Source organism: Anoplophora glabripennis, unplaced genomic scaffold, assembly GCF_000390285.2.
Source record: "Anoplophora glabripennis isolate ALB-LARVAE unplaced genomic scaffold, Agla_2.0 scaffold938, whole genome shotgun sequence".
Lineage (NCBI taxonomy): Eukaryota > Metazoa > Arthropoda > Insecta > Coleoptera > Cerambycidae > Anoplophora > Anoplophora glabripennis.
Window position 1 is genome coordinate 55,961 of NW_019417018.1, and position 27,553 is coordinate 83,513.

General features: G+C 34.2%; 4 protein-coding genes across 5 annotated transcripts; 2 read left to right on the forward strand and 2 right to left on the reverse strand.

Annotated features, from left to right (window-relative positions):
- Window positions 1–184: 184 nt before the first annotated feature.
- On the forward strand, window positions 185–2,934 carry LOC108915481 (SH3 domain-binding protein 5 homolog). The gene is made up of 4 exons (XM_018721520.1): window positions 185–772; window positions 825–1,002; window positions 1,061–1,179; window positions 1,481–2,934. The coding sequence occupies exons 1-4, from the start codon at window positions 662–664 to the stop codon at window positions 2,063–2,065; spliced, it is 993 nt and encodes a 330-aa protein (XP_018577036.1). The 5' UTR covers window positions 185–661; the 3' UTR covers window positions 2,066–2,934.
- Window positions 2,935–7,733: 4,799 nt separating this feature from the next.
- Window positions 7,734–24,204, reverse strand: LOC108915486 (rapamycin-insensitive companion of mTOR). 2 transcript variants are annotated; one of them, XM_018721527.1, is made up of 19 exons: window positions 23,987–24,204; window positions 23,882–23,929; window positions 23,654–23,813; window positions 23,461–23,592; window positions 23,220–23,410; window positions 22,922–23,144; window positions 21,969–22,125; window positions 21,602–21,911; window positions 21,403–21,544; window positions 20,252–20,390; window positions 19,947–20,048; window positions 19,482–19,891; window positions 14,680–15,361; window positions 10,896–11,355; window positions 10,598–10,832; window positions 9,862–9,971; window positions 9,632–9,806; window positions 9,103–9,446; window positions 7,734–8,525 (listed from the first exon to the last, which is right to left on the reverse strand). In XM_018721527.1, exons 1-19 carry the CDS (start codon window positions 24,045–24,047, stop codon window positions 8,089–8,091), a joined length of 4,518 nt encoding a protein of 1,505 aa, XP_018577043.1. In that variant the 5' UTR covers window positions 24,048–24,204; the 3' UTR covers window positions 7,734–8,088. The 2 variants fall into 2 exon arrangements, with proteins under 2 accessions (XP_018577043.1, XP_018577042.1); XM_018721526.1 differs by having other exon boundaries at window positions 20,231–20,390.
- Window positions 24,205–24,559: 355 nt separating this feature from the next.
- LOC108915476 (E3 ubiquitin-protein ligase RNF185-like) lies at window positions 24,560–26,210 on the forward strand. Its single transcript, XM_018721515.2, has 3 exons — window positions 24,560–25,140; window positions 25,230–25,426; window positions 25,540–26,210. Exons 1-3 carry the CDS (start codon window positions 24,977–24,979, stop codon window positions 25,743–25,745), a joined length of 567 nt encoding a protein of 188 aa, XP_018577031.1. The 5' UTR covers window positions 24,560–24,976; the 3' UTR covers window positions 25,746–26,210.
- Window positions 26,211–26,460: 250 nt separating this feature from the next.
- Window positions 26,461–27,116, reverse strand: LOC108915483 (selenoprotein M). Its single transcript, XM_018721522.1, has 2 exons — window positions 26,882–27,116; window positions 26,461–26,796 (listed from the first exon to the last, which is right to left on the reverse strand). Exons 1-2 carry the CDS (start codon window positions 26,969–26,971, stop codon window positions 26,557–26,559), a joined length of 330 nt encoding a protein of 109 aa, XP_018577038.1. The 5' UTR covers window positions 26,972–27,116; the 3' UTR covers window positions 26,461–26,556.
- Between the last annotated feature and the right edge of the window lie 437 nt (window positions 27,117–27,553).

The window sequence follows — 27,553 nt, forward strand, 5'->3', positions numbered from 1 at the left end:
TAGTTATTAGTTACCTGGATCATGGATATCAAAATTATTTAAGAAATAGCAGAATTTGATATTATGGAATTTCTTACAACAGTTAGGTATTTTGTCCTTTCGGTATAAAAACAAAAAGATGCTGCGTAATAAATTGGTATAAATTTATTATTTTTTGACAATTGACTTGACAAATTAGCTTATATAGGTTAGGAATTAAGTATTGTTTTTGTTATGTTTCAAATTTTCCATTAAAATTTAGTATATTAGCGAAACAAAATATTCAGAAAGTTTATGCAATAATTTTATTAAGCGATGAATAATAGCTACAAATAAACATTTTTTAGAAAGTGTGTAATTTTCATGCGAAATTTGTTTATTGTTTCTCAATGGAAAATGCAAATTACATGTCACAAGCAAATGCGTCATTGTACAATAATAGAATCTCAAGTACATATTCAGGATAGTTTTAATAAATCGAGTGTTTTCATGTAATTTAGGTGAAAAAAAAAAAAAAACATATACAAGTATGTTTTGATGGGGAGAACTTTTTAAATAGGTCATAGATCTTCATGGAAGAGTCGTCAAGTACAAAGGTGTAATATGATTAAAATTGTGTCTTTGTTGTTAATATTCCATGAAGATTATTTCTACAGTTGAATAAAACTAGTTTAAATTAGATATGGATGAATCTGGTGGAGAAAGTAGTGATTTGGACCCTCGGATACAAATTGAGCTGGAAAAATTAAATACAACTACCGATGAAATAAACAAACTGGAAATTGATTATGACGTAAGTTTAATTATTTGATAGTTAAACAGTATGTGTATGTAAATAATTGTAGGAAGCTAACACTACATTTCGTATGCTTCTAAATGAATCTACGAGAAGACTAAAATTGCTCTCAAAAAAATTAGGCAGCTGCATCGAAAAAGCAAGACCCTATTACGAATTGTTAGAGGAAGCTAAAAAGGCGCAGCAGGAATGTCAGGAGGCAGCTGCCTTGTACAAAAAGGCACATGGTAAGATATAATGCACTTTGGATTATCTTACATGTCATAGTTATTCTGTACTGTGCAGGTATACATGCGGCGGCTAAAGAAACAGTTGCTTTAGCGGAACAACGTTTTTTAACACATCAGCATGAGTGGCAGTTTGATAACGCCTGGCAAGAAATGCTTAATCATGCAACAATGAAGGTAAATGAACCTGAAATGTAAATTACTATCTTAATATTTGACCTTTAGATTTCACTGAATTAACTCGGCTGTTTGTTTTTTGCTTGCTTAGTGGCTTGTCATATCTCATCAGATGGATTAATAAGTTTATTTTAACTATGTCAGAGGTCATTGCCACAGATTCACAAACTAAACACAGTGCTTTAAAAAAGTAGTAACAAATATATTTTATTAAAAACTGTAATTATTTTAGGAAATATTTCAAATATATTAGATTAGTAAGCATTTTTGTGCGATTTTTAAGACTTGTAAACCGTTTCAGGTAATGGAAGCAGAAAATCAAAAAGCCGATAGCGAACGGGAACACCAAAAGCGGGCAAAGGTCTTTAAAGAATTAGACGAGAAACTTAAACACCATGAGGAAAAGCTGCAGAAGTTTATAACCAAATCCAGACCGTACTTTGAGGAAAAAACCGTCTGCCAGGACCAATTAAATACTCAAAAAAGTCGGATAGAGTCCATCAAAAAAGATATTAACAGGGCAAAGAGTTTCTACGCCCAAACCTTAAAGAACCTGGAACAAATATCGAACGAGATCCACATGAAAAGGCAGGGCCACAAGTGCGAGAACGACTTGTTAAACCGACCCAGAGAGCCGGGTGTTGGGGCCGAGCTCAACTTAACTTTTGAAGAGTTGTCCGCGAACGCTCTATCGAACCGTTACGCCTCCCTTCCCGAGATCAACGTGGAATTAGAGAAATTTAACGATTACAGTATGAATTCGGTTAGCGCTTCTACAAGCGGCGCCGTCAGCGAGAAAGACGAACATGAACAATTAGACGAGGAGCTGCAAGACTCTGAAGAAAACGCAGCTTCGAGCACAAGGCCCGTCGAGGGGAAAAGGTGAAGACGTGTTCGTTTCGGAATTCTATTTGGGTGAATTGACTCAGTAATTCGGTGTTTGAGGGAGCTGAAGAAGTGGTAGCTAGTAGCGAGTTTGTATTTTTTTCGGGGAATAACTGGCTGTATGAGATGTGAATCATATTTGTAGTATTTAATAAGCAAGAATGAACAAATACATTTAGATTACGTGGGAACTAGGGACTTCGATTGGAATAGAATCGAGTAAATTCTATAGTTATGATAGGCCTAACTCGCCTAACTTTGTTATCGACAATATATCAACTAAAAATCATTCAGTCACGTATGCACTTATACGCAGGACGTCCGTTAAGTATTTGCAAATCTCAAAAGCGTTTGGAGGTCAAAATAACACTGGGACTTTCTATAATTTTTTTTCCTGTTTCTCCGAAGGGACATGTCGCAGTCCAAAGGGCAGCCCAGTAATTTAGTTTCGAATTCTAATAAACCACCATATAAAATAAAACAATATATAAAAAGTAAAATATTGTTTTTAGATACAATATGTTTTCTGTAAATTTATTATTATTATTATGTCGATAAACAGTTTCCGAGGCAAATCGGTTTGTAAAAATGAAAAAATGGGATGGGAATGGAAGAATGAGTTCATCTTGGTAATTTTTGCGTCCTAAGGAATGTGATATCCAAATTAATTTTCTCAGTTTCACACATTTTCTTGCAACATACGAGAATTCTAATTTTTCTCAACAAGTTTCATTAAAACAGTTTTTCAATATCTCTTCCCGTTCAAAAAATATAAAATGGTATGCAGTAGAGAAAAACACTGGTTTGATCAAGTCTGTTACTGATTTTATCGCATTGCCACTGAAAACAATATATTTTCAATACATACTTCTACATAAAAATATTGTTTTTTAATAAAATTATTTATTGGTACCATTGTGAAAAATTATTTCTCTAAAAAATGCGAAAAAAAATTTATAACAAATTAATAATTAATTATTGCAAAATGGACTGTGCAGTTGTTATTATTTTCATGTGCATGTGATAAAACGTTAAAATTGGTCCACAATTACCGGAGATATCGCAAAATTTTCTGGCAGTTAAGATTTGGTCTCGGAACGTTTCTGTCTTATTTCCCTCACTACGTTCAAGGTGTAAATGTATTCGAGCACGTTTTTTAAAAGGTTAAAAATTACTATAAAATGCATTTTTTTCGATATCTTTAACCGTTATATGAAGTTTAAGGGTTGATTGATTTATTCCCGAAATTTCAAGTCTTGATGTTTATAAATAAACAAGTTATGAAATTAAAAAAAAAAAAACGCTATCTCGGCTAAAAATGGTTCTAGAACAATTTTTTTTTAAATTAGTGAAAAATTATGAGGATTACGAATATGACAGAGGCTCTAAAAAATATTCATTTTTCGCAAAGTTATTAACGAAAAACCTTATAAACAAATTACACTATTTATTTTGTTTATACACCGTTTTGAGAAGGTTAGCCTATGAAATTACAATTTCCAATTGCATATCTTGAAAATATAAGTCGAGACGAAACAAATGAGCCCTCATAAGGCCCTTTACTATAACGCTAACAAACGCTTTGTTGAACTTGAAAATTTTGAAAATTTCTAATAAACAAATGCAAAAACTCGTAAACAAATAAATATTTTTTTTCCAAATTCTCAGGGTTTCTTAAGTGTAACAAAATACAACTTTTACTGCAGTTTATAGACGATTTATGCTCTTTTCTTCTATTTATAGCAAATTCAAATTTTGCTGTTTTTTTCCAATTATTTAAACAAATTGTTAATGGATTTTAATTTAGCAGGTCTCAAATTAAGCCTTTTTTGAAAACCTATATGTATAAAAAAACCTATAAATATAAAAGCAAAAACTCCCGTTGGAGAGCGCTTTTTAATACAGCTAAAAAACTCAATTTTTGGTAGTTTTTACTTTATAATCATTGTTTAAACAATGATTTTGTTGTTTTAAACCAATACTTTTTGAGAAATATTATTTATTTCTGCCTAAACTAACGATTAAACCAAGTTTCAATCTGAAACGAATTTTTGTACAAAATTTTTTTCATTTACTGGGCTAAAAGTTTTCTGAGAGTTTTCGGACACTTAAATTATGTTCTCTAGTCGCAATAACATCAGATTATCTTGAAGAAATGAACGTTTCTTTTTCCGAAATCCACATCAATACTATAAAAGGCGAATACAAACTAAGGCGACATAAAATGATATGTACAGAGAAAAACACTGGTTCGATCAAGTCTGATACTGAATCAACCAGCCTAGCCAAAAAAAAAAATATACAATAAATATATACATTAGTTACAACACAAAACAAAACCGAAAGCAAGCAAAGAAAGAAATGAAGTACGCTAACCAAAAAAAAAAAAATTAAATCTAGAATAAATAAACAAACGATATCTATGGCAGCGACCTGCACCCAACAAAGAAAAAATGAAAACAAAATAAAAGGCCTTTAATCCAAAAAACGAACAAAAATCCAAAAATGGTAAAAAACCGGTTATAGTTCAATGTTATTCTCAGCAAAAGTTCACAATCGTGCATGTAGCTCATTTGGGACACTTGCTAAATACATGCTAAACAAGGTGTCACTGGATATAAACCGCAATTTGCCGAAATACGCCAATTTACAATCCTCGGTTATTCAGGTGTTAGTTCAAAACGCGTGTGACATGGGCAAATAATTTGTAAAAAATTAAACTTTGTACTAATTTTACTATTGTTTCAAAAACTGATTTATCTCGAAAACTATTAATATTATCAAAATAAATGAGTTATGGGCACTACGTCAAAATATTACCAAATTATACAAGGTGTTTTAAAAGTTAGAACCCAAAACGAAATTCTAGGTTGCATTTGGATCACGATATCTCCCTAAGAAAGAACGTTATTAAATTGTAGGAAGTCAAAATGTTACTACGATCTCCCCTATATGCTCTCGAGAAGTTAGTAGACTCTTACAGGATACCCTGTATTTAACATTTAAGAATCGTAAGGTGCACCAGAAATATCACTTCAACGATGTCATTCAGCACCATTTTCTTTTAGAAACCATTGAAATGAATGTGGCGAACTACCTGTATATTTTGCACGTGATCTTCTGTTGCATCTATATGTTTTTCAGTAACAAAAATGTATATACCTTATAGATAAAATTTTTGAACTAACATTTATAGTATGTATATGTGTCGTTAAATGTTTTCTTTGTATTTTTTCACGGGCGTGTAGGTAGGAGGTTGACTTCTGTGAGTAGTTTGAACAAACTTGACTATTGCTAAAGTTATTTTTAATTTTATTGTAAAGTATGTCACGATTTACAAGTGTACGGGTCGTTAACATTGTAAAAAAAAATGCACACAAATTTTTCGATATTGCCAAAATAGGCTAAAATATTTGACCTTCGTTTGTTTTTTGCTTTCCTTCTTAATGGTCTGTACACCTATAAATCGGAAGCGGCAGCGAAAAAAATGTAGGTACACCCAAATAATTTTGAGAGGCAGCAAATTTAACCAGAAAAAATACATTTATAGTGCAAAAGGGTTGCTAATTTATCAGAATAAATCCTGTGATAAATAATTTTCGGTATTTGCCTTTTATTGCACGGAAAATATATACAAATCGTGATTTAGAAATTAGATTTGTGACTGTTACTTTCAGTCATCTGTAAGAAAAATGGCTTTTATATCGAACGCACTCTGTACAATATTTTTATTCTGAATGTTTTGCAACTTTTTTATCAGACATTTATTTATATTCAGTATTAAAGCTTACACAACAAATATCAATGTAGCAGTACCCAAAAAATAAATTAAAAAAATTGTGAAGGCAGCATTTTTTAGTGGTAATTTATTAGGCATTGTAAAAATTCGTATTGCTCTGTTGGATTGTTCAGCTGGTAACTAACACAAATGTGTTGCTAATTTTACGAAAACTACTTTGTTATTACGTACGAGGGGCGTTCGAATTTAAATCATAATTATTAATAATAGACATTTTTCTAATGGCGTGGCTCACGTTTTCTTTCATAAGAAATGAAACGAGTTGTTCTATATTCGATGTCGCGGATCTTCTAAACTGTTTGGATCATTCGTCTTCAGAACCACCGGAAATATACGCTTTAGAACTTAGCGCTCATCGGTATGCACTTTGATATATTTCATCCATCCTATCAGATGGTGCATAAAATTTCAGTATTTAATTTTTTAGCTTACAATTCAAGTTATAATTTAAATTTGAACGCTTTTCACGTTATGCTTTTATCTTTGTGATGCACAGTACAAGGTAGGCTATTTTCATTAGTTATATATTTTAACTAACACAATTTTTCTGGAATTATTCATGGATTGCTTTTGAATTTGAAACCGAAACCCACATTCAATTCATGTGGAAAAGTAGGGTAGGTGTGAAATTACACATCCTGCGATTATTATTTCATGTAAAAGTGTTTGTATTTTGATGTTTAGAATTCATATAGAGATTATAACTACTGTTAATAATGGAGTAATGTTTAAATCAGTGATATCCGAGCACCCTGATATGTTTCATGGTGAATTTTGTACCAATAAGTTTGTGATGCTGGCGAGACTATGTGAAGTCGTACAATGTAGTTAATGGTTAATGCTATGCAAAATTTCAACTTGCAAAGCAGCGATTATTATTTGTTTCTTTTCATTTTGTCATCTGGTATCTTAAAAAAGGAAGTACTTAAATGAGAAAGGGCATAAAATTACTTTCGCCTAATTCCTTCATATATTTAGTTAAAAAAGGTTAGAAATATCTGATGCATGCATCGCTGAATTTAGAAAGTACTGGTATATACAACGCGTTACTTTGTATCTGCTGGTTTGGTTTAGGTCGATGTGAGGAATCTAACCTTTAAAGAAAGTCATTTGTTAATGCCTACTTTTACAAACTATTACATTGTACCTACTGGCATAGGTTGCTGTGAAAAATATAGATGCTGTTAAAATTTAACCTGGCTTGACAAAATGTGCGATTGATCTCTATTATTTATAAACGTTATAATGGCCCTCTAAATTAAATCATTTCAAGCTTTATTTGCAACCACAATTTAAGGCTGAAATTTTTTGTAAAATATTGTTCCAAAAAGTCAACGATTAACTGGAACTGTTTTTTTATCCCCCAACTAATCCAGCAATTGAGGTTATATTATCACAAATTGACGTCTTTTACCCATAGAAATATATATTCTATGCTGCTAACTTCACGAATAGTGAAAGGTACGGCTTAAAATTATTTTAACTGGCTCGTTAAAAAAACTTATCAGAATACCAGTTGGAGTTATTATTTTTAGCGATAGGGTTAAAATTAGTATTTTAACGAGATGGTTAATTTTAACTTATGAGGTACAGAATACAGTTGATGTCATATGTTAAAAGCCTACTTTGCAAACCATTACTTTGTACCTACCAGCGTAGGCCGCTCTGCGAAATATAACCTAAAAATTCAAATGTCATTGCTAATCATCGCCTACTTGCTGCGTTACTGATCTAGACGTTACTCCAATCAAAATTAATTATTGTAACATTAACATTTGTATTTTGTAATATATTAGCTGTTACGTCTCTATTTATTTCATGGTTATACTTACCTTGCATTTTTATTTGTGTGCCGAGTAAAATGTTTAGACGAAGTAAATATGTTTTATTTACAAATAAAGATTTAATCTCGGAATTAAATATTACAAAGGTATTATAAAGTACAGTCAAGTGAATACATAATTAGTCATTTCAAGGCATTATAAATATTCTTGAATATGATTCTTCCATATTACGTGAATTGTCGCTTACAATAGAATACCTTATGGCAGGAGGAAACGTATAAAAAGAGGAACTTTTAATAGCAGTCTAAAAATAAACTACCGGCGGTCGGCTCAGTATAGATTCGGGTAAACGGAAAAACGGAAAGGGCATGAGTATACAAACATCACTTAACAGAAACGATCCTTACTCTAATCTGCCGAGAATGTCGTTACATTTTCACCTTAATTAGTATTTTTCCTTATAGGGAACTTATTTTCATTAAATATTAACTTCAACGAGTCCAGCGTCTTTACCGATTCCGTGGGGCTGGAAACGTCGCTAGAAAAACTCTTCCTGTCCCTCTCGCTGGAAGCGGACTCAACGCTGGTACCCGCTCTCTGAAAACTACCTCTCTTGACTCCGGATTCTAACATTTTTTGCGGCATCTCGTATAAACCGACGAACGAAACGTCAAAGAAGAGCTCGTGCAGTAGCCTCCTAGTCGATAACCTGTAAGCGGTCTCGGAAATCATCCTGCATACTTCCGAGTACGTGCAAAGGTCTCTGAAGACGTGAGGCTCTCTTTGCTTGAAGCGGAGGAGGTGTGAACGCACCTGCTTATTCCAAACGGGATTCGCTAGCCGTTCTACGTTTCTCAAGACCTCCGCTCGAACTGTTTCTGAAAGAAAATGATAACAATAACAAAAACATTACCATGGTCATTGATGGGGGGGGGGTCAGTGTTTCAGAAATAACTTTTTTTAATCAAATAGCTAGTGAGTTGTAATTCTTGTCAACGCCGTTACTAGGCAGCAACTTAGTTGTATGGGCGTATTTATCAGTCTTCCCTGTTTTACCACCAACTTTATGAAACTATGACGTCAATCAAAGTAATACTTTGTTTAGAGTACAAATAAAGGCGACAGGTATTTTATGAAAGTGTCGCCATCTATATTTCCATCATAAAATTATAGAATCTTCTTTCAAAAAATGAGTTACTCGAACGTATTGATTCATAGCACCTGCGAATACTAGTAAATGCGTAATTTTCCATAACGTATGTCCGTTATCAATCACGAAATTGCATTAAAATTAAATAACGTAAATGGACTATAAAAATACTATTTCATTGATACTACACACTTGAATCGTTATAGAATTTGCATAATTTTGGAAATCTATTTGTTTACATGCCTATGCCCGCGCACAACCACAGTGTAGCCAACTGAATAATAATAAAAAAAACTGTCACTTACGATCGGTAGTCTCTTCCTCAGGATTTTCCAGTTCTTCCAACTGACAGCAATACAGACAGCTCTGCTTGAAGTGCTTGGAAAAATTGGAACTTTTCCTGTAGGACGTCTCGCTGATATCACTGTCGCAACTATCCTCCCACAACATACCTTCCGGAAAAATGTAAGGCTCTCTGAAGATTTCCTCTTGGCTCGGAAACAGAACCGACAAATTTTTCGGCAGGCATATCCCCATGTAATGCTTGTCGTCGTGAGCGACCGAAGTATCGATATCGAAATTCTGGATGTTAAAAACTGACGTGAAGCTGGTGTCCATCACCCGAAAGTCGTCTATCAACGATGGCACCCTAAACCAATGAAAATTATTGTGTTATACAAAACGATTCTCCCTTTTTTTGTTCAAAATATAAGAACGGTAAGGTTACTTACTATATTCAAAAAAATATTTTTTTGTTAAAAAAAGAAATTTTTTAGAATCTTCATCGATGAAATTCAGTAGAGGTGTTCTTTGCAAAAAATTCCACAAACTTACATTAAATGGGGAGCGGGTTTGAACAAATAATCTTCTTCGCAATGCTGGGCGTCGAAACTCAGTCCTTCCGCTCTTCTTAGTAACCGCATCGTGTTGTACCCGATCAGATTCTGAATGCTCAGCTCGTTGGAGACGCTTCCGCTGAGAGAGGACGATACGTCCGAATTGGTGGCACCTTAAAACGTGCAGTCAGAAACGTTGCAATGTGGCGAAATATACGACAAACTTACTGTTCGAGGAGACCCTGTGCGATACCCTTTTAAAATGCCCGGGGGGCAGCTGAAGGGTGCTTAAGCTAGACGAGCTCGGGATGGGACTTAATGTCATCATGTAATTTACGCTGAAAAAAGAAAAATGAACAATTTTTTTCGCAAAAAAAAATTTAGGGATGCTAAATGCCAACATGGACTATTAACGTTAAGTATAAAAGTTAAGAAAACACGATAAAATTTACAGTTTAGATTTTCTAAGGAAAAATCGTAAAATTCACTGTCGAACGTTGTCTTGATTGGCCAACACGTACTGAATTTTGTTAATACTTCCCTCCCTCTCTGCACTGCAAATTTAACCTCCATTTAGATCATGAAATCGTAGAAGATATTACGAAGTAAAGTCAAATTGCGCTGTTTCCTCCTCCTACAACTATTACGGACAGAGGATCTAAATTCGGGAAAATCTCAGGTAAGGACCACAGGTCTCGCCGCAAACTTTTCTTTATTAACAAATTCAACAGTTGCTAAGTCGGCAGTGCCAACAATGGCCAATCGTAGCGACTAGTACCTGAAGCGTAAATCTACAATGCCTGAAATAGTTCTAATGCTCGAACTACGTTGTCTGATGCAGAATAAATATTGTTTTTTTGAACAAAAACGTGAAATATTTCGAAACTAGTTACAAAAAAAATTATAAACAAAGCTATTGACCACATACTAAACTTCCAAACGGTTGGTACACAGTAAAACTTACCAAGTTCCGTGTTTATTATGCAGTGAGTCGCACGAACTAACTCCCGAAGTTGTCGACTCCGTCATAGAACTATTCCTGTGCCTGCCGAACGTCAATGGCATCAAACTAGGCCTGTTCTCCTCCTCGTAACCATTGTTAACGTCAAACGTTTTCGATTCGGAGAGGGATCTCTTATGGAACACGACGGGAGGTCTTCTGTTTGCCGGTAGCGTCGATTGTCGCACCCGCCTATTATCTTCGAACAGAAATATTTACGATAAACTCACAAATGATAACAACTAGGTCTTCAAACATTTACCTGGAGAGCAAACGGGAGACCTTAAAAAGTCCCGAGCCTCGATGTTGTCCACCTGGTCCTCGTCGATATTTTCAAAGTCGTACGTGAAGGGGTTATCCAACGACGCGATGTCGTCCGAAGTCGAGACGCTGCACTGATTCAAAGGAACGCCCTCTTCGTATTCCTCCCTTATGATGGGCCAGTACTCGTGTCTGTTATGTCGAGTGCACAACCAGCCCTTTCTGCTTAGGTCGTCGGCGGCGATCGGTATGGTGGCCAGTTGGCCTAGAGTATAGAAGGCGGTGGCCCTGATGGAATACACTGGCGACTTGGTGGCCAGATTAATGATGTTCTCGACGACGCCAAAGGAGTTGAGATAGTTGTACCCTCTGGTGGAGCTGCCCAAGTGGCCGAGCGACCATATAGACGCTTTTAGCTTGATGATGTCGTCTTCGGAATCTGCCCTTGCTTTTTTTATAATCTAAAATGCATATGTGATGCAATCAGATAACCAGTCAAACTTAGGGTTGAAAATACTAGATGGCGACTCTCGTATAGAATCTATATCATTCTTATTTATACAACGAACAAAGACGATAGAGATTTTAGAGGATAGTTGCCATTTATGAGTAGCATTTGCATTACTAAGTTTGATTCAAAGGTACGTAGTAAGGTTATTAATAAAAAAAATGTATGTTACTATTTCCTTAAAGCACTTTGTTTAGTTTGTGAATCTCAGTGCCAGTGACCTCTAATACTTATCTAGTTGAGTAAAGTATATAATATCAATCCACCTGATGAAATATGACAACAATGTATGCTTAAAAGAGAAAATCACTTTTCACAATAGAATTTAAGAAAACAAATTTAAAATTTGTGTTTCTAAAGATCAAAGGTAGGCCCCATATAAATATAAGCCCCATACTAACTTTTATAATTAAAAAATATGGTTATAAAATTAAAAATCTGCATTCCTGATGACAAATGAAGTTAACTGTGAAAACAGAATAAATAGTATGATATTACAGAGGCCAAAAAATAATTGCCGGTCTTGTACCAATTCGTCGCAATCGAACAATCTGCCTGGATAAGTAATGATTATCAGCTTCTTGTATGGTTGTTACGTTTTCAATTGGAATCGCTTAAAGACACTTAAGTGGTTCATAAATTCTACTGAATCCATAGGCGTCCAGAAAATTTTTGCAATGCCTCGTCTAGATATACTATATTCCTATTTAGTTGGCGATATTCTCTAATTTTTGGTAAATAATCTTCCCGAAGTGCAACTATACGGCGCGATTCCATAATTACCATACGATTATCAAGTTTTTTATGTTTCAAACCGCATTGTAATAAAATATGTCTTAAAGTCTTTATATAAAGATTTATAATTATAATCAGGATAATCGTTTAATTATAAATTGTGCGGCCTATTTTTCCTTTTCCTCTTGTACCGTGATCAATAACGTCCCCTTCTTTAATTACGCAATGCGATAAATTGTCCTTTTTGATATCTTTTTTAATTCGCTAATCCGTTTCCTAAAATCTTTGTCGCATTGTTCACTATATTTTCTCTTTTTAAACATTCATATATATTTAAAATAATACGTTGACTTTGTACGTGTAAACCTCTGTCTTTAAACTGAGTTTGTTTCGAAGCTTTCGACAAAAACAGATTTGACTATTTGGGGACTTTCCCAAGTGATTTTGTTATCCTCCGTTTCAAAGGGTCTCTAGAAAGCCATGCTAAATTAGTTGATAATTATTTCAGTCACTATTACCCTTTACTGGTTACGATATGAACAAAATACCATACAACAAATTATTTACGACCTAGTGGACCAATACAGGTTTGCTTTGACGACCAGTAGAGCAGGGCGGATCTGTTCTGAGGTGGATGTGGGAGGGGGCAAGCTAATTTTTGCTGGCATACCTTCAGTACAACTCACGTAATAAAAGTGTAGATCCCTAGATCTGGGCAAGGTCCGGAACATTTTCAAAATTGCAAAATTGTTTAAAACATTTAAATAATACCTATTTTATCTGAGTTTTTACTTATATCTTGGAACCTATGTATTTTGGAAGAGTATTGAAGAGGAAAAAATTTTAGAATTGAATTTTGCACAATATACTGTAAGTTAAAAATGTTTAAATTTATTACCGATGTTGCAAAATAGCAATTGATGAAAAAAAGTTTTTTTGAATAATTATTTTTAAATATTTTAATTGCTCCGAGGGTTTTCTAATTTTGGTGAAAAAAACTTTAGAGTATAATAAAACAACACACCAAATTTCATTAAAATCGGTTCGATAGTTTTCGCAAAATAATGTTTTGAAAAAATTTTTCGAATTTTCAAAATATTGCACAGCTTCAAATAAAGCATCTAGATATTTGAAATTTTTTTTACATAGAAAAGACCGCTCAACCTTTCAAATGGTTTTTGAAAAATTGAAATTAGTTGATTTAGCCACAGAAAATTGAGAGATATAAGCGGTTTATCGGAATTTACCGTTAATTTATAAACAATTTAGCAATAATCTTTGATCCAGTGGCTTCGTTTTTCCGAGTTCTAAGCGGGAAAAAATTTTCACATCCATAAGTTATCGGCAACATAGGTAAATCAGCGGAAAAGCTGTCGCTCGCACCAGCGAAAAGTGACTCAAAACACGAAAAGTGGGTGAGGGGACTTTTGCTCCGAGACTGAATTCGGAGGTTCAAAATGCAGAGGTACAAAAAAATTGCATTATCTCGGTTTCTAATGGACCAATTTCGATCTTTTTTTTTCTGAACCGACGTCTCGCGAGCCAAGGAATTCGAATATCATAATGCCAACTGTCTAATTTTCACATATTTTGTTATAAACAAATTTATTATTTATGCATTAAATATACTGTATATTTTACCCTATGCTATTGCATATTTTCAATGAAAAAATTTGTTTACGTATATATTTCAACACTGAATATGAATGTATTTAGTTATAATTACTAAAATTATTTAAATAATGTTTGTTTAAAGAAATTAAAAAAAAAATTCATTTGGAAATTAATTTTGAAAAACCGAAAATTTTTTTTCAAAACTATCGAACCGATTTTAATGAAATTTGGTTTGTTTTAATATACTTTAAAGTTTTTTTTACCAAAATATTAGAATGCAATTCGGAGCAATTAAAATATTTAAAAAAAATTATCCAACAAACTTATTATTTTGCCTTTTTTCATTAATTGTTGCTATTTTGCAACATCGGTAATAAATTTAAACATTTTTAACTTACAATATATTGTGCAAAATTCAATTCTAAAACTTTTTCCCCTCTTCAATATTCTTCCAAAATGCATAGGTTCCAAGATATAAGTAAAAAACTCAGATAAAATAGTTTTTTTTTTAATGTTTTAAACATATTTGCAATTTTGAAATTGTTCCGGGCCTCGCCCAGATCTAGGGATCTACACTTTCATTACATGAGTTGTACTGAACGACTGGTCTACTAATACCGGACTCACCGAATTGCTATTTGAGTAAAAATTACGAGACAGATCATGGACAAAGCATAGGAAGAAATTTCATAAAAACAAGAATTCTTCAAAGTCTTCAGGGTCATCAAAGTCTCGTTAGACATTTATATTTTTAGAAAACTATATTTTAATTACCACTCACTATAAAAATCAAGCATGTCTAGATTTTTCAAACTGTTCCTTTCGAAATGTAACCTTATATTTGGCGTTTCAGCATCTTTCCCCGTCTCAAGCAAATCTTTTGAAAAAAATAATAAAAGAACCGGGAAAAGCCTTATCCTAATCTTACCTCTATCAATTTCTCGGCCGAGCCGTGACTCATCAGCAGATCGAACCCATCGGCGTGCTTGCTAAGCTGCCCGTACAGGTGAGGCGGCAGAAAAACGTCTTTCCGATTGATATTCCTCAACGTGCTAACTCGCTTATCGTACTTCCCCGCCTCGTTCCGTTGGTGTAAAGTGAGGGCGTCGGATATATCGCCCTCCGCCAACTTTACGTACCTATATATAAAATAATCGTCCCATTTTTTTATCTCCCCGATAACCTTATCTTTACTTAAGTCGCTAATTATCTTATTATACCCACTTTCCGTCGACAAAAACCTTATGAATAAAATAGTGCCCTTCTCGCCCAGCTTGTCGAGATTCGGGTTGATGTTGACCAAAGCCTCGAGGCAATCCGGGAGTTCGCAGGCCTCGTGCAAGGTAGCCAGGGCGGATAGATATACGGATCGCGACTTATCGTACAGCTGGCTGACGAGGAGCTGTACGGCCCAGCTGGAGAATAAGGGGTTTCCAGCTCGCAGTAAGATATGCAGGAATTGAGTGGCGTATAGGCGGGAACTTTCCAAGTTGCAGGTTAAGACCGCTTCTAAGATTTCCCTGCACGGGCCTGGAAATATGTACTCCAGTGACGAGATGATTAGTTTTACGTAGCAATCGTGGTTGGTCGTCGTCGCTAGCTCCTTTAACCTAAAAATGCAAAATAATTCGAAATTTATGATGTGACGAGCACCACTCGTGTTCAAGTTAATAGTCCAAGCATGACAGAGAAGGGCTTACAGAAATGATTACCTGGAAAAAAAAAAAGAACCGAAAAAAAAATTTAAAATGAAGTTCCGGGTCCCTAAAACCCAACCAAAAAGGCCAAAAAAGACAAAAAAAATTGCAAAGTTGCAAAAAACGGTTTTTCTAAAATAACTAAATAAAACTAAACTAAATAATAAAAATACAGCTCTGATATAAAAATTTTAAATACGAAAGTTGTAGATTTTTAAAAGATCTATCGACTGATTTCTTGTATTGATTGTTTTGTTGCTTTTCGAGATATATCAAAAAAGCCGTAAAAATCTTCTTTTTTCTCTTCTTCTGTAACTCGTTTACGTTTACGTTCCCATACTTGCAATTTACTGCAAGCATAGCCCGCAGCAAGCCCAAAAATACATTTTTGAAAAATTTAAAAATATTAATTATTTTTCAAAATACCGGGTGATTCAGTTTGATCTTCGCGGCCTCGTATCTGTTTTATTTTAACAAACCCTATATATTTTTAAATCACCGCTCAAACTCTATCAAATGACATTATTAGATCGTCTCCATGGTAACATATGTCAAAATTGCTATAGTCAACTGTTTTTGTTCAAATGGCACACTATATTTTTATTTATTCACAGCTGGCTATCATTTTTCAGAATAAAGCTACTAAATATAGGGTTAATTTTTTGCTGTTTTTCTAGCAATATTTCTAATGAAACTATAGATTTCGTTACATAGCTGAACGCAGACAAAAATATCTTCCAGAATTGATAAAATATTGATATATAGTGTGCCATTTGAACAAAAACAGTTGACTATAGCAATTTTGACATATGATACCATGGAGACCATCTAATAATGTCATTTGATAGAGTTTGAGCGGCAATTTAAATATATATGGAGTTTGTTATAGCTATTTGTTAAAATAAAAAAGATACTGGGCCGCAAATACCAAACTGAATCACAGGGTATATCAATTCTTTGAAAAAAAGGCGCTCTCGAAAATTGGTTATATCTTCTCACCGGATGGCCGTATATCAACGATTTTTGCTTTATTTTCTTCGTAAAGAGTTGTATTACTATGCCGTGAAAAATTGTTTAAGGTTTATTAATTTTCAACATCAAAGAATTGCACTTTTTTGGGCGTTTTTTTCAAAAAACTGTTTCAATTTTTATTTTATGAAAATTACTTTTAAAGAAAGAAGTTGCTGACACTTTTTCACTAATTAAAAAAAAAATACTAGTATGTACTAAAAATCAAACATCCTATTATTTTCTTCTTGAAATTGAAAATGTTAATTACGTCCTTTACATTTTTTCCAAATAAAAAAGTTACCACTATTTTTTAATATCATGGTAATACAACTCTTTACGATGAAAATAAACTGAAAATTTACTGTAGGGCCATCCACTGAGAAGATCTTAGCCAATTTTCGAATGCGCTTTTTTTTCAAAGAATCAATATATCTCGAAAAATAATTACAGTAAATAGTAAGTAAGGGAACGTAAATGTAAATGAGTTATAAATGAAAAGAGAAGATTTTTAACTGTTCTTTTTGATATATCTCGAAAAGTAACAAAGTAATCAATACTTATAGCTCCTATGCCAGTTTTTAGGTCCGAATTCTTGACATTTGCACTGATTGACGTGAAATTTTAACAGTAAGTAGAAAATTGCTCAAGAAACAAAAGTTACATAGTGCCGATGTGTGCTTTCACCCTGGGGGTGAATGCCACCCCTTCTCGGGGGTGGCAATGAAGACACCCATTTTAATCGCAAAAATCAATAGAGGGATGAATTAGAAGCAGAAAATGCTCTATAACGATTTTTCCAAAAATTAATATTTTCCGAGTTAATTGCGATTGAAAATGTTGATTTTTCATCTAAAAAGTGCATGTTTTTCAACCATTTTTGATAAATAACTCGAAAACCTTGTGCTTTATGAAAAAACCCATGTAAATAAAAAAATAAAGCTTTTCAAATAACGAATCGATTCATTTTGTGTTGATTACCGTAGATGTAATAAGAACCGAGTTATCACTCTCTAAAGGTGATTGTTTATTTTTCGGAAAGTAAAATCGAACAATCTACCGTAAAATAATGGCAAAAGAACTAATTTTTCGAAGAAATTGAATATAACCTTTTTTAAAGTGCTTGGAAAGACCTTTAAAATACTTTTTGAAAAAATTTCGTAGCTCAAAAACTCACGGGGTTATGATGAAAATAAAATGGTCATCTCATTTTTTCGAAGAAAATATCAATAAAATCTATGGCTGAACCATAAAAATATAAACTAAGCGTAATCCGTGTATAGTTGACTTTATTTAGGTACTAATAATAGGCTCTGTAAGTTAGACCGGTTTAGAATACCTAAATTTAAAAAAAGTTTGTAATAATGAAAAAAATTTTCTTTAATTTTTAAAGATATTTCCTTTTTTTCAAAATAACTCAAAAACTAAACAAGACACGTGAAAAATGCAAGAGTTCAAAATTAAAGGTCTTTTTTTTATAAAATTTTTGCTTACTTTCAATTTTTCTGTAGAGGAAAATTTAACTGAGATATTACGTTTTTTAGTTTGCATTTGCGTGTAAGGACCACCTTCTTTGAGCCCTTAAAACCTAAAAATCTCGAAAACGAAGAGTTCAAGACCCTTCAACTATAAAGGTTGATTTGTAGCTCTTGCAATTCCCTGCAAATTGCTTTTCGGAGCGATGAAAAATATTAAAAATTAAAAAAGTTATCGCGAAAAAACTAATTGTATTATTCAGTGAAAATTGTCGGATCGTGTAAATGGCTTAATTTCCGATAGTTTCCGAGGCGTAATAACTACATAATTCAAGTTTCGAGTTTCAATTAATTTTGTTGAATTTAGTAAGGTATTGTGTTTTGAAGCAGGTAAAAATTCTTCAATTCTTCATTAAGGGTTGTTTTTAAGGGTAGAAACGTTGCAATGAATCATCAGTAATATTATAAACAGTGATGAGTTTTTCATTCATTATATGAAGATGCGAAAAAAATTTTTTTCGTTATTTTCTGCAATAAGGGTGGTTTTTAAGGGTTAAAACGTTGCAATAAATCATGTATTATTTCATAAACAGTAAAAAATATTCAATTCTTCATTATTGCTCCGTCAAAACATTTCAGAGCCGCGAAAACTAATTTTTGTTTTTTCCCTCATCAAGGGTGGATTTTAAGGGTTGAAATGTTGCCGCAAATCAAAAATTATTATTTAAAACATAAAAGAATGCTTATTCTATTGACGTAACACTTAAATCTATGGTTTTTACGTTTTTTGTAGGAAGGGGTAGTTTTCACCCCCTAAAAACAATAAGCACACATTATGGATATATACCTTTTGTAAAGGAGGGTGAAATAAGCTTACTCACCAATTTTCATGAAAATCGGTGCGTGTGTCAAGAATTCGTAGGTAATACCCTATTTTTACCGTTGTATACTGGACTATTACAAAAAATCGGTCGATAGATCTTTTTAAAACCTACAACTTTCTCATTTAAAATTTTTCTATCGGAGCTATATTTTTTTTAGTTATTTTTTGCAAATTTTTTTGACCATGTTCACCATTTTGGATCGAGTTTAAAGAAAAAACATAAAACGCACCACAGAAATGAGACAACCCCCAAATCCAAAGCCAAAAGCCGTGCGGAAGGGGGACTACACTTGAAAAAACGCAGACAAACACCATCTGCATTGCCAGTGCTGATGCCAGGGATCGAACCCGGACCAGAATAGGAAGTCTGGCCGAGAAATGGTTGTCACCGCAAGCTCGACCGACTACGCTACCGTGGTGATAAAGAAGAATATATAGAAGACTCAATTTTTTTTTTCAGGTAATAATTTCTGCAAAGTTAATATTAGGCCGTCACAGAATGCTTGGACTATAAACTTTAGACATATTAGAACTAGCTCAACTGTCTCTGATTTTTTGACAAATTTGTTGACGATAAGAAACATACGTACTCCATTACAATTTATTTCGTCCCGGATGTTGTAGATTACGAACAACGCCTAAAAACCGCAACATTCACATCACTTACCTCGAGAACATATCCATCTTCTCCAGCATCTTCAACCCGAAATCGGTCCTGGCGAACTGACCGATAAACAAGAAATAACTCTGGCACTGAGTGTTAACCATGTGCTGGGGACTGAACAAGCAATCGTGGACGCTCCTGCTCGTCGTTATGGCCGTGATATTACTCAGGATGTCTTTGAACAGCTCCATAATCAACGTGTGGGGCTTGATGCCGTTGTATTCCGGCTCCTTCAGTTCGATGAGGAAGTTGATCAGTTCTATGCCTGCCGTCGTGTATGCGAGGCTCGTCTTGGACGTACCCAGGTCCATGTGAGAGTATTTATTCTTTGAAGGCATGAAGAATTCCACGAGTTTCTTCACGAACGTTCGGTACGACGAGTCCAGCAGGTCGATTTTAGCGTTGTGTTCGCCCTAGCAAGAGAAGGTTATTTAGAGTGGTGTAAATTTTATTTAAGACTGGATTTACTTTTAGTAGAATTTTGATCAAATTCCAGTCCCAAGTGAAGGCGTCGTTGCTGAGGAGGACGCCCGTTTCCTTAATAACGTCGTCTCCGTCCTTTAACACCAACTTTAAATAAAACGATAATTTTAAGTTGGGGAAGTTATAAATAAAAGGTCAATGAATAAAAATGTTAAATTCTCTGAAATATGTTGTTTTTATACAAAAAATGATTAAGAAATATAATTTCGAACGATAAAATAGCATGCGATTTACGGGAATTTGTACGATAAATAAAAAAAAACACTTACTTCACCAATATTATTTGTTACCTGATGGAGTTTGGACTTTAAACCACCATGTTTGCTACGGGAATTTTTTCCTTGTTTGTGTTCCAGTCTTTTGTGATAGCTGTTTCTTATGATATAGTCCAAGTGGAGGCTGTACGAAGCGGGTCTTCTTTTCATTAATCTGCAGACGTGAACACAAGAAAATTAAACGGGGCCTATTTAAATAAAGGGGCACAAATCTATCAGGCAGATTTAAGGCCAAATATTCCTTGGTTCGGAGTTGCTTTAATTGCAAGTGATGTGTTTAAGTTGAAATGAAAGGAAATATTTTTGCATGTCAAATCAATGAATCGATTATCATCAAATTCGGCAAAAAGTCACTGTTCTTCAGTGGTGAAATGAAACTTCAGCAACAGCGACAGATCCGCGCACGCGCCTGAGCGTTGCCCTCGATCGCGCGCGAGATTTTTTAAACGAACTTGAAATCTAAGTAAAAAATCTCGTGTGTGACGAGAGCGACGCTCACGCGCATGCGCGGGCTCGGTGCTCTTTCTCCGGCATGCAGGCAGTTCATTAACGTTAACTTTTACTGTTGCTAGCGCGTTTATTACATCAATTCAAAACTTTCTGAAAATAAAAGTTTAATAGTACAGTTACTCAGGGTTTTTACCTCCGAATTCTTTATAACTGAACCGATTGACGTGAAATTTTAACTGAATGTGGGGAATGCCCCAAGGAACAAAACCTATATAGTGCCGAAGTGTGCTTTTGCCCTGGAGGTGGTTCCCACCCCTTCCTGAGGATGGAAATTTTTACGCCCAAAATAACCACAGGATTCGATAGAGGAGTCAATTTTAAGTAAGTGTAATAAAATGTCTGCTAATAATTTTTGTTGAAAAATTTCAATTATTTCGGAAAATTTTGAAAATTACGAACTTAATTTCAATTTATTTTGTACATGATTTCTACATTTTTACACAAGCAAAAGTTAAGTATCTTTCATTCAAATTGAATAAACACGAATCAGGATTAATGTTGCAACTATTTTAAAGAAGTCCCGCTTTTTTTGTCAAAGTCCCTAAAAGTCGTAACAAACTGTTGGCTATCCTATTTTGACACACCCTGTACAGCAAACTCCTAAATTACAAAACAAACCCGAAAAGTAACTGCAAGAAAATTACTTTCGTACTCACTTATGCAGCTGCTGCAAAGCCGTTATGGCGGCAATGGCCTGCGGCTTACTCTTTGTCGCGTACTCTAACAGGGACGGTAACGACGGTGACACGTTACAACAACCCGGGGGCAACAACACCTGAATAAGCCTTAAAAGTTCACCTAAAATGTTAGAACACGTTTAATTAACGAAAAACAAACGAAAATCTCCATACGCACCTAACAGGACCGTCGCCCTGACGCTTATAAAAGTATCGCTCGTGGCGATAACCTCAGTCAAAGCCCCCAAAAGTCCGCTCTCCAGGAAGCAGTACAGCAACAGGGACAGATGCATGTCGGTCGTACTGGGCGTGGTTTTCGCTAGGTGCGGCAGGACTGATCTGCCCTCTGCCACCACGAAACCCTCGTTTAGCCTCCAGGAAGCCTGCGGTTCGCAGGGATCAACCGCGCTGAGGGCCACCGACACCTCGTCGGACCACTCCGGCTGAGGTAATCCTAGCAGTTCGTATAATAAGTCTAATACTGATTTCTAGAAAAAAAATTTATCGTTCGTACGTTTAATAACGATTTTTATTCGATAACTCACTCTAACTTCTAACTGATTTAAGTACAAAGCTTCTACGATAGCTCTGAAACCAGTTTTATCGTTGGGGCTGCAGAAATGTAGTATGCCGGACCAACTCCTTAAAATGGTTAAAAGAGCTAGTCGGCTACAGTTCAACCTTAACTCCCTTTCGTCTCTCCTGAAAAAAAAATCAAAACGGAAAAATGTTTGTAGTACGTTCGATACGTGATAAAACGTGAGCAGTTTCCGCAGTTCACTTGTAACGTTCCGAATATCGTAAACAAAGCTTACCGGTAGCTTTTAAGCATAATCATAACTTACTTCTCCTAGCATCACCTATTCTCATGCAAAAATGTTTTAAAAAATGTCATATGCGATGTTTTTAATTATGTGTAGCTCATTTTATGCCAATGGGTATCCAGATAGAGGTTTACATGATAGTTTGTTGTGGTACTCTTAACTTGTTCTAGATACTGGTAGTGTTATTCCTCGTCTGAACGAGGCATATGGCAACTAATTCCACCGCAGAAGAGCAGATATTAGATGTTGTTAATAGTTTTTCAATTCGCAGTAATTTTATCAACAAAATTTTAGTTTAACTGTGCAAAATAACTTCCAATATAAGTGTTGTATTAATTATGTCACAAACGGCCAACGGGAGTGTTTAACCTTATAAAGTTATTTATTTCACTTTTTGTGACGGTATTGTGTGCTTGTGTGTCTTCATTGTTAAATTTCTGCTAGATGTACACGAATTAAGAAAATTTAGATTTGACAACAATGCATGCTCTCAACAAGATAGGGCTTGTGGTTCTTTGACATTACACTAGGCTCTCTAGTAACGGAAAATACGAAAAAAAAGGTTGAAAATAAAAAATTCTGCTTTCAAGATTGAATTGGAGAAAATAAATTTATGATACACGTTTCTAAAGGTCAAAGGTAGGATCCCGTGTAAAATTAAGCCAGATCCTTACCTGCTTTTATCCTTCCAGCCGTGTTTATAATGGAAATCACAGAACGGAGCTGCGACACTGTGCAAATCGATAGCTGCGTAATTTCTCGTCGACGGCTTATCCAATAACAACAGAAGTACGCCACACAGGGACTCCGCGATTTTAGGGGTTTGGCATTCTAACAAATTTCTCGATATAGCCGTAACTCCCCCAGACACGATGAATAATTTTGAATTCAACACACCTGCAATAAAAAATCAGATAGATTATTTAAAGAATATGCAATTACACAAGCGAAAAACCTGATAATTAATAATACCTAGTTCCGACAGCGTAGCCAGACATATGCGTAACAGCCTATCCTTTGCTTCTGCACCATCGTTTGCGAGAGATATCAAACTTCTGACCATCGAGATGCTAAATTTAGACGGTGCGATGATTAAACACTTCCTCATAAGCTTCATGGCCTCGATCCGCTCCACATCGTTTTTTAAAACGAGATCCAACGACCTAAAAATTGAATTTTATTTCTGCTACAAATTATATATCTTAGAATTTACCTTGCTAATAAATAAGGAATTAATAACTTATTTAACTGTACAACATCATTTTCATTTTTAAGCACATGTCGTATACATCGCAGTCCAGCTGTCCTTATTTGGCTCGATTCGTGTGTTAAAGATATCCTTAGGCTACAAGTAATACAAGAATTTCACATATGTGAATTGTAAGTCACAATTTTTAAAAACTAACCACAGCAACAGATCTTCAGTATGATACCGTATTTTCTCCAAGTTATCCTCATAATGAAGAGTCAGCTTTACAAAAGCATTGAGGTAATTGAAGAGTACCTCTTCTTCTACCCCGCACTCGGTAATTTTCCCTAAAATCTGTCTGAAGCTGTCATGGGGATCTATAAGAAAATTAAGTATTTCTAAATACGTAAAGAGATACCAAAGTAGTTAATGTACTCTTACGTACCCTTATTTAATAATGTTGACAATACATCTTCCTGTTTGTTCTGTTTGGCTAAAACGTTAATATAATGTACCAAAAATGGAATGATGACACATTAAATTGACTTACTTGACCTGAACCTGCCGGATCGTATGTTTTGACGCCTAAGCCTCCAACTGGTCACAGCCATTATAAAGTACACTGTGCTAGTTTATATTACCAAATTATATCCTTCAGAAACATAATAAGAACATTCTTTAAACGACACATATCAACAATTCACATTTATTTACACAACGCGTAGAGGTTATGTCCTTTTCGATAAGCAACATGAAAATTTTAGGAAATGGTCGATAAAATCCAAGCAGAAATTAGGTTAAGATATCTGTCACGCTAAAACTCCTAAACGTAGGCAACCCACATGACCGCATAAGATTGATTTACATTTTATACAGAATAATAAGCGTAATTGTGAAAATTATTACAAAAAAATAATTAAATAATGAAACAAATTTAATTGAATATAATTTTGTGATATTGGTGCTTTTCCATATAAAATAAAAATATGGTTGAGTTATGGCGACATCTATTGATATTTTTGGAGAGCATTAGGAAATCAGGAAATACCTAAGCATAATTTATCCGAACAATCGAATAGTTAACATGTAAAATATAAAACACGTTTAAAATATTAGAATGTTTGAAAATATTTAGAATCGGTATTTGACAAGTATTTTATTTCGTTGAAATGGAATATATAATCAGTTTCCGCTTTCGGTTTTTAAACGATTCGGATAATTAATTTTTATTTTCCTTCAGATATTTGTAAATGTCATCTGATATGACATTGAATTGACGTTTCTAATAATTATCAGGTTAATCTCGACACATATTTTCTTTCGTGATCACTTTACATGATTCTTGCGTTTTAAATTGTAAGTGTTGTAAACATATTGACAGAGTTACTTGTTTTCGTCCATCGAAACGGAAATCGTTAAACGTTTCATTAATAATAAATTAGCCACGTCAGTTTTAGACAACTTTCATAATTGACCAAACATCAAAATATTTATATATATTATAACTAGAACATTCCGATCACGCGATAAAATTTGCGATATGGCTTCGAGTGCCGCGGAGAGCGTCAACGATGCCAGTGGTAGTGGAGGTAATAACTCTGACACCAAAAATGAAGAGAAAAAGGACGATCAAATGTTCGAATGCAATATCTGCCTGGACACAGCAAGAGATGCCGTTGTTAGTATGTGTGGACATCTATTTTGGTAACAATATTTTTGAACTGAAATTTACTACATTTGATTTTAACTAAACTGTCGGTGGTGCGTAACTAATACTCTTAAATTCCTTTTAGCTGGCCTTGCTTACACCAGTGGTTAGAAACGAGACCAAATAGGCAGGTATGCCCCGTTTGTAAGGCCGCGATTAGTAAAGAAAAGGTGGTACCTTTGTATGGCAGGGGAAGTACCAAACAGGAAGATCCTAGGGAAAAGGTGCCCCCACGTCCCGCTGGTCAGAGGACTGAGCCCGAACCAGGGACGAGTTTTCCAGGTATCAAATAATTCATTGTATATTAAAAATTAAAAAACTGTAATTTTGGATTTTAGGAATGAGGTCATGCTTTTGATTAAAATGAAACAGCAACAAAATTTATTTTTTTTCAGGTTTTGGGTTTGGCGATAATGGTTTCCACATGTCCTTTGGAATAGGGGCGTTCCCGTTTGGATTTTTCACGTCCACACTGAATTTTGGAGACCCGAGGCCAAGCGCTGCGCCTCGGGGTACGCAGCAACACATGGAAGAACAATTTCTGTCTAAAATATTCCTCTGGTTAGCGATTCTTTTCATCGCTTGGCTAATGATGGCCTAATTTTTAATACGATAAAAGTAATAGATTTTATAGTTGTGGTGTTTAGTGGTGGCTTGAAAAAATCTTAACACTGATAACGTTGAAATTAAAATGTTATAGGACTTTTGGAGGCTTCTAGTTATTAATTTGGACTACCATATGAGATTCCTTGCAGTGCTAAAAGAATCATTTGCGTATAAACTACAAGAGTAATTTATTTACTGAAGATATTTTTGTAAAATTAAAAATGTTAATTCGAAATAAGACTGTTGTTTAATATCTATGAAAATTTGTAACATGTTTATATATATAAACTGTTTACCCTATACTTCCTATAAATTAATATTAAATGGAATTTCATCTAGATTTCTATAGGAAATGCTGCGTTAAGCGATTATACATATAAATATAGGAAAATCTGGTTTAAAATTGTCTCAACAGTAGTAAGATATGTTAACTATTTGTAAATATATAGATTTAAAAATAGTCTGTTTTTTTTAAACCGTTAATTTTTCCTTACCGAAACAGTACGATTTTTCTGCCTTTAAATTATTTTTATATCTATGTACTGGATTTTTTTAAGAAAGTGGAATTTTACAAGAAAATGCAAGATTTTTCAGCAGTCGCTATAAAAATTATAATTCCAAGGTTCGAGCATTGATTTCAAACATTATTTAAAACATTTTTCAGAGTTCCACAACTTACCACAATTTAGGTGTAATAAAAAATATGTTCAGCAATTTATATTAGTAAGTTTTATTATTCATCACATAATAAGTAACATAAATTTACGAATTATTGTAAGACCTACTTAATACCCTTTGGGGAATATTTACAATTCTTTATCCTTAGAAAGTTTGAATCCTTTACTTTGAAGTAATTCGTTACACTCTTCTCGATTAAGACGGCCTAGTAAATGTCGCTCTACCTCCTCGTCGGCCTCATTTAGAAAAATCACTTCTGGAGGAGCTCCGGAAATTTTTTTCCATTCTACGTTTTCATATTTCGGGACGTCCTCGTAAAAGAAACTCCTCACTTCCGGTAATCGGTTCAGAGAACAACCCGGACAGCTCTAAAACGTAAAATAATTTCATTGTAACAGAAAATTAATAGTTAAACATAAGGTACAGTATAAATGATAATATAAACTTATTTACCTCTAATCTAGCTCTTACTATTTTATTGTCACCGGAGCAAAGGCAAATGTTAATAAACACTAATATTAAGACAAATACAAACACTTTCATCTTCAAAAAAAAATTTTGCAACAATATAAATCGATACTGAATACCTATCTAAAATTTATCAGCAATGTACTATTTATCTGTTCATATGATTTAAATCTTGAATGTTAACCTTATTTTTAAGTTGTCAACGTTCACTGATAAATAATAAATAAATAAACATAGACCCACAGAATTGGTAGGAAACATCGACCATTGAAATTTAGGCATGTGTTCACGGGTCAGTCATAGACCTATAGTAAAATCATCAAAATCAGTGGGCACGCGCCAACTATAACTTTGAGTTCTGGATCTGATAGCGTATAAGCGTAGCTTATAAAAATCAGTGGCACCTAGTTCAAGTTATGGGCACAGTAAAATACAAATCAGTACCGACGTGATGGCTACTGATGTTTTTTTGCACATGTGCTTAATCCACTTCTTACAACATGACAGTGTTTGTATAAATCTGTATATATTCTTTATTTTCTGTTGTATATATATCCTCTATGATTTTTTAAATTATATTTGAAACAAAGTAGTAACTATATCAGTTTCGCTTGAAACGGTGCAAAGAAACGAGTTATCCAACAAATTTAAAAATTT

What these genes read in the sequence shown, in the direction of transcription:
- LOC108915486 (XM_018721526.1), bottom strand. Translation starts at nt 24,047, where the DNA reads ATGGCTGTGACCAGTTGGAGGCTTAGGCGTCAAAACATACGATCCGGC. An exon ending in ATCCGGCAGGTTCAGGTCAA is followed by an intron (nt 23,930 to 23,986) that starts GTAAGTCAATTT and finishes TTAACGTTTTAG; the next exon opens with CCAAACAGAACAAACAGGAA. An exon ending in TAAATCAGTTAGAAGTTAGA is followed by an intron (nt 21,912 to 21,968) that starts GTGAGTTATCGA and finishes TTTTTTTTCTAG; the next exon opens with AAATCAGTATTAGACTTATT.
- LOC108915476 (XM_018721515.2), top strand. Translation starts at nt 24,977, where the DNA reads ATGGCTTCGAGTGCCGCGGAGAGCGTCAACGATGCCAGTGGTAGTGGA. An exon ending in ATGTGTGGACATCTATTTTG is followed by an intron (nt 25,141 to 25,229) that starts GTAACAATATTT and finishes AATTCCTTTTAG; the next exon opens with CTGGCCTTGCTTACACCAGT. An exon ending in ACCAGGGACGAGTTTTCCAG is followed by an intron (nt 25,427 to 25,539) that starts GTATCAAATAAT and finishes ATTTTTTTTCAG; the next exon opens with GTTTTGGGTTTGGCGATAAT.
- LOC108915483 (XM_018721522.1), bottom strand. Translation starts at nt 26,971, where the DNA reads ATGAAAGTGTTTGTATTTGTCTTAATATTAGTGTTTATTAACATTTGC. An exon ending in TAGTAAGAGCTAGATTAGAG is followed by an intron (nt 26,797 to 26,881) that starts GTAAATAAGTTT and finishes TTTACGTTTTAG; the next exon opens with AGCTGTCCGGGTTGTTCTCT.
- LOC108915481 (XM_018721520.1), top strand. Translation starts at nt 662, where the DNA reads ATGGATGAATCTGGTGGAGAAAGTAGTGATTTGGACCCTCGGATACAA. An exon ending in CTTGTACAAAAAGGCACATG is followed by an intron (nt 1,003 to 1,060) that starts GTAAGATATAAT and finishes TGTACTGTGCAG; the next exon opens with GTATACATGCGGCGGCTAAA. An exon ending in TTAATCATGCAACAATGAAG is followed by an intron (nt 1,180 to 1,480) that starts GTAAATGAACCT and finishes AAACCGTTTCAG; the next exon opens with GTAATGGAAGCAGAAAATCA.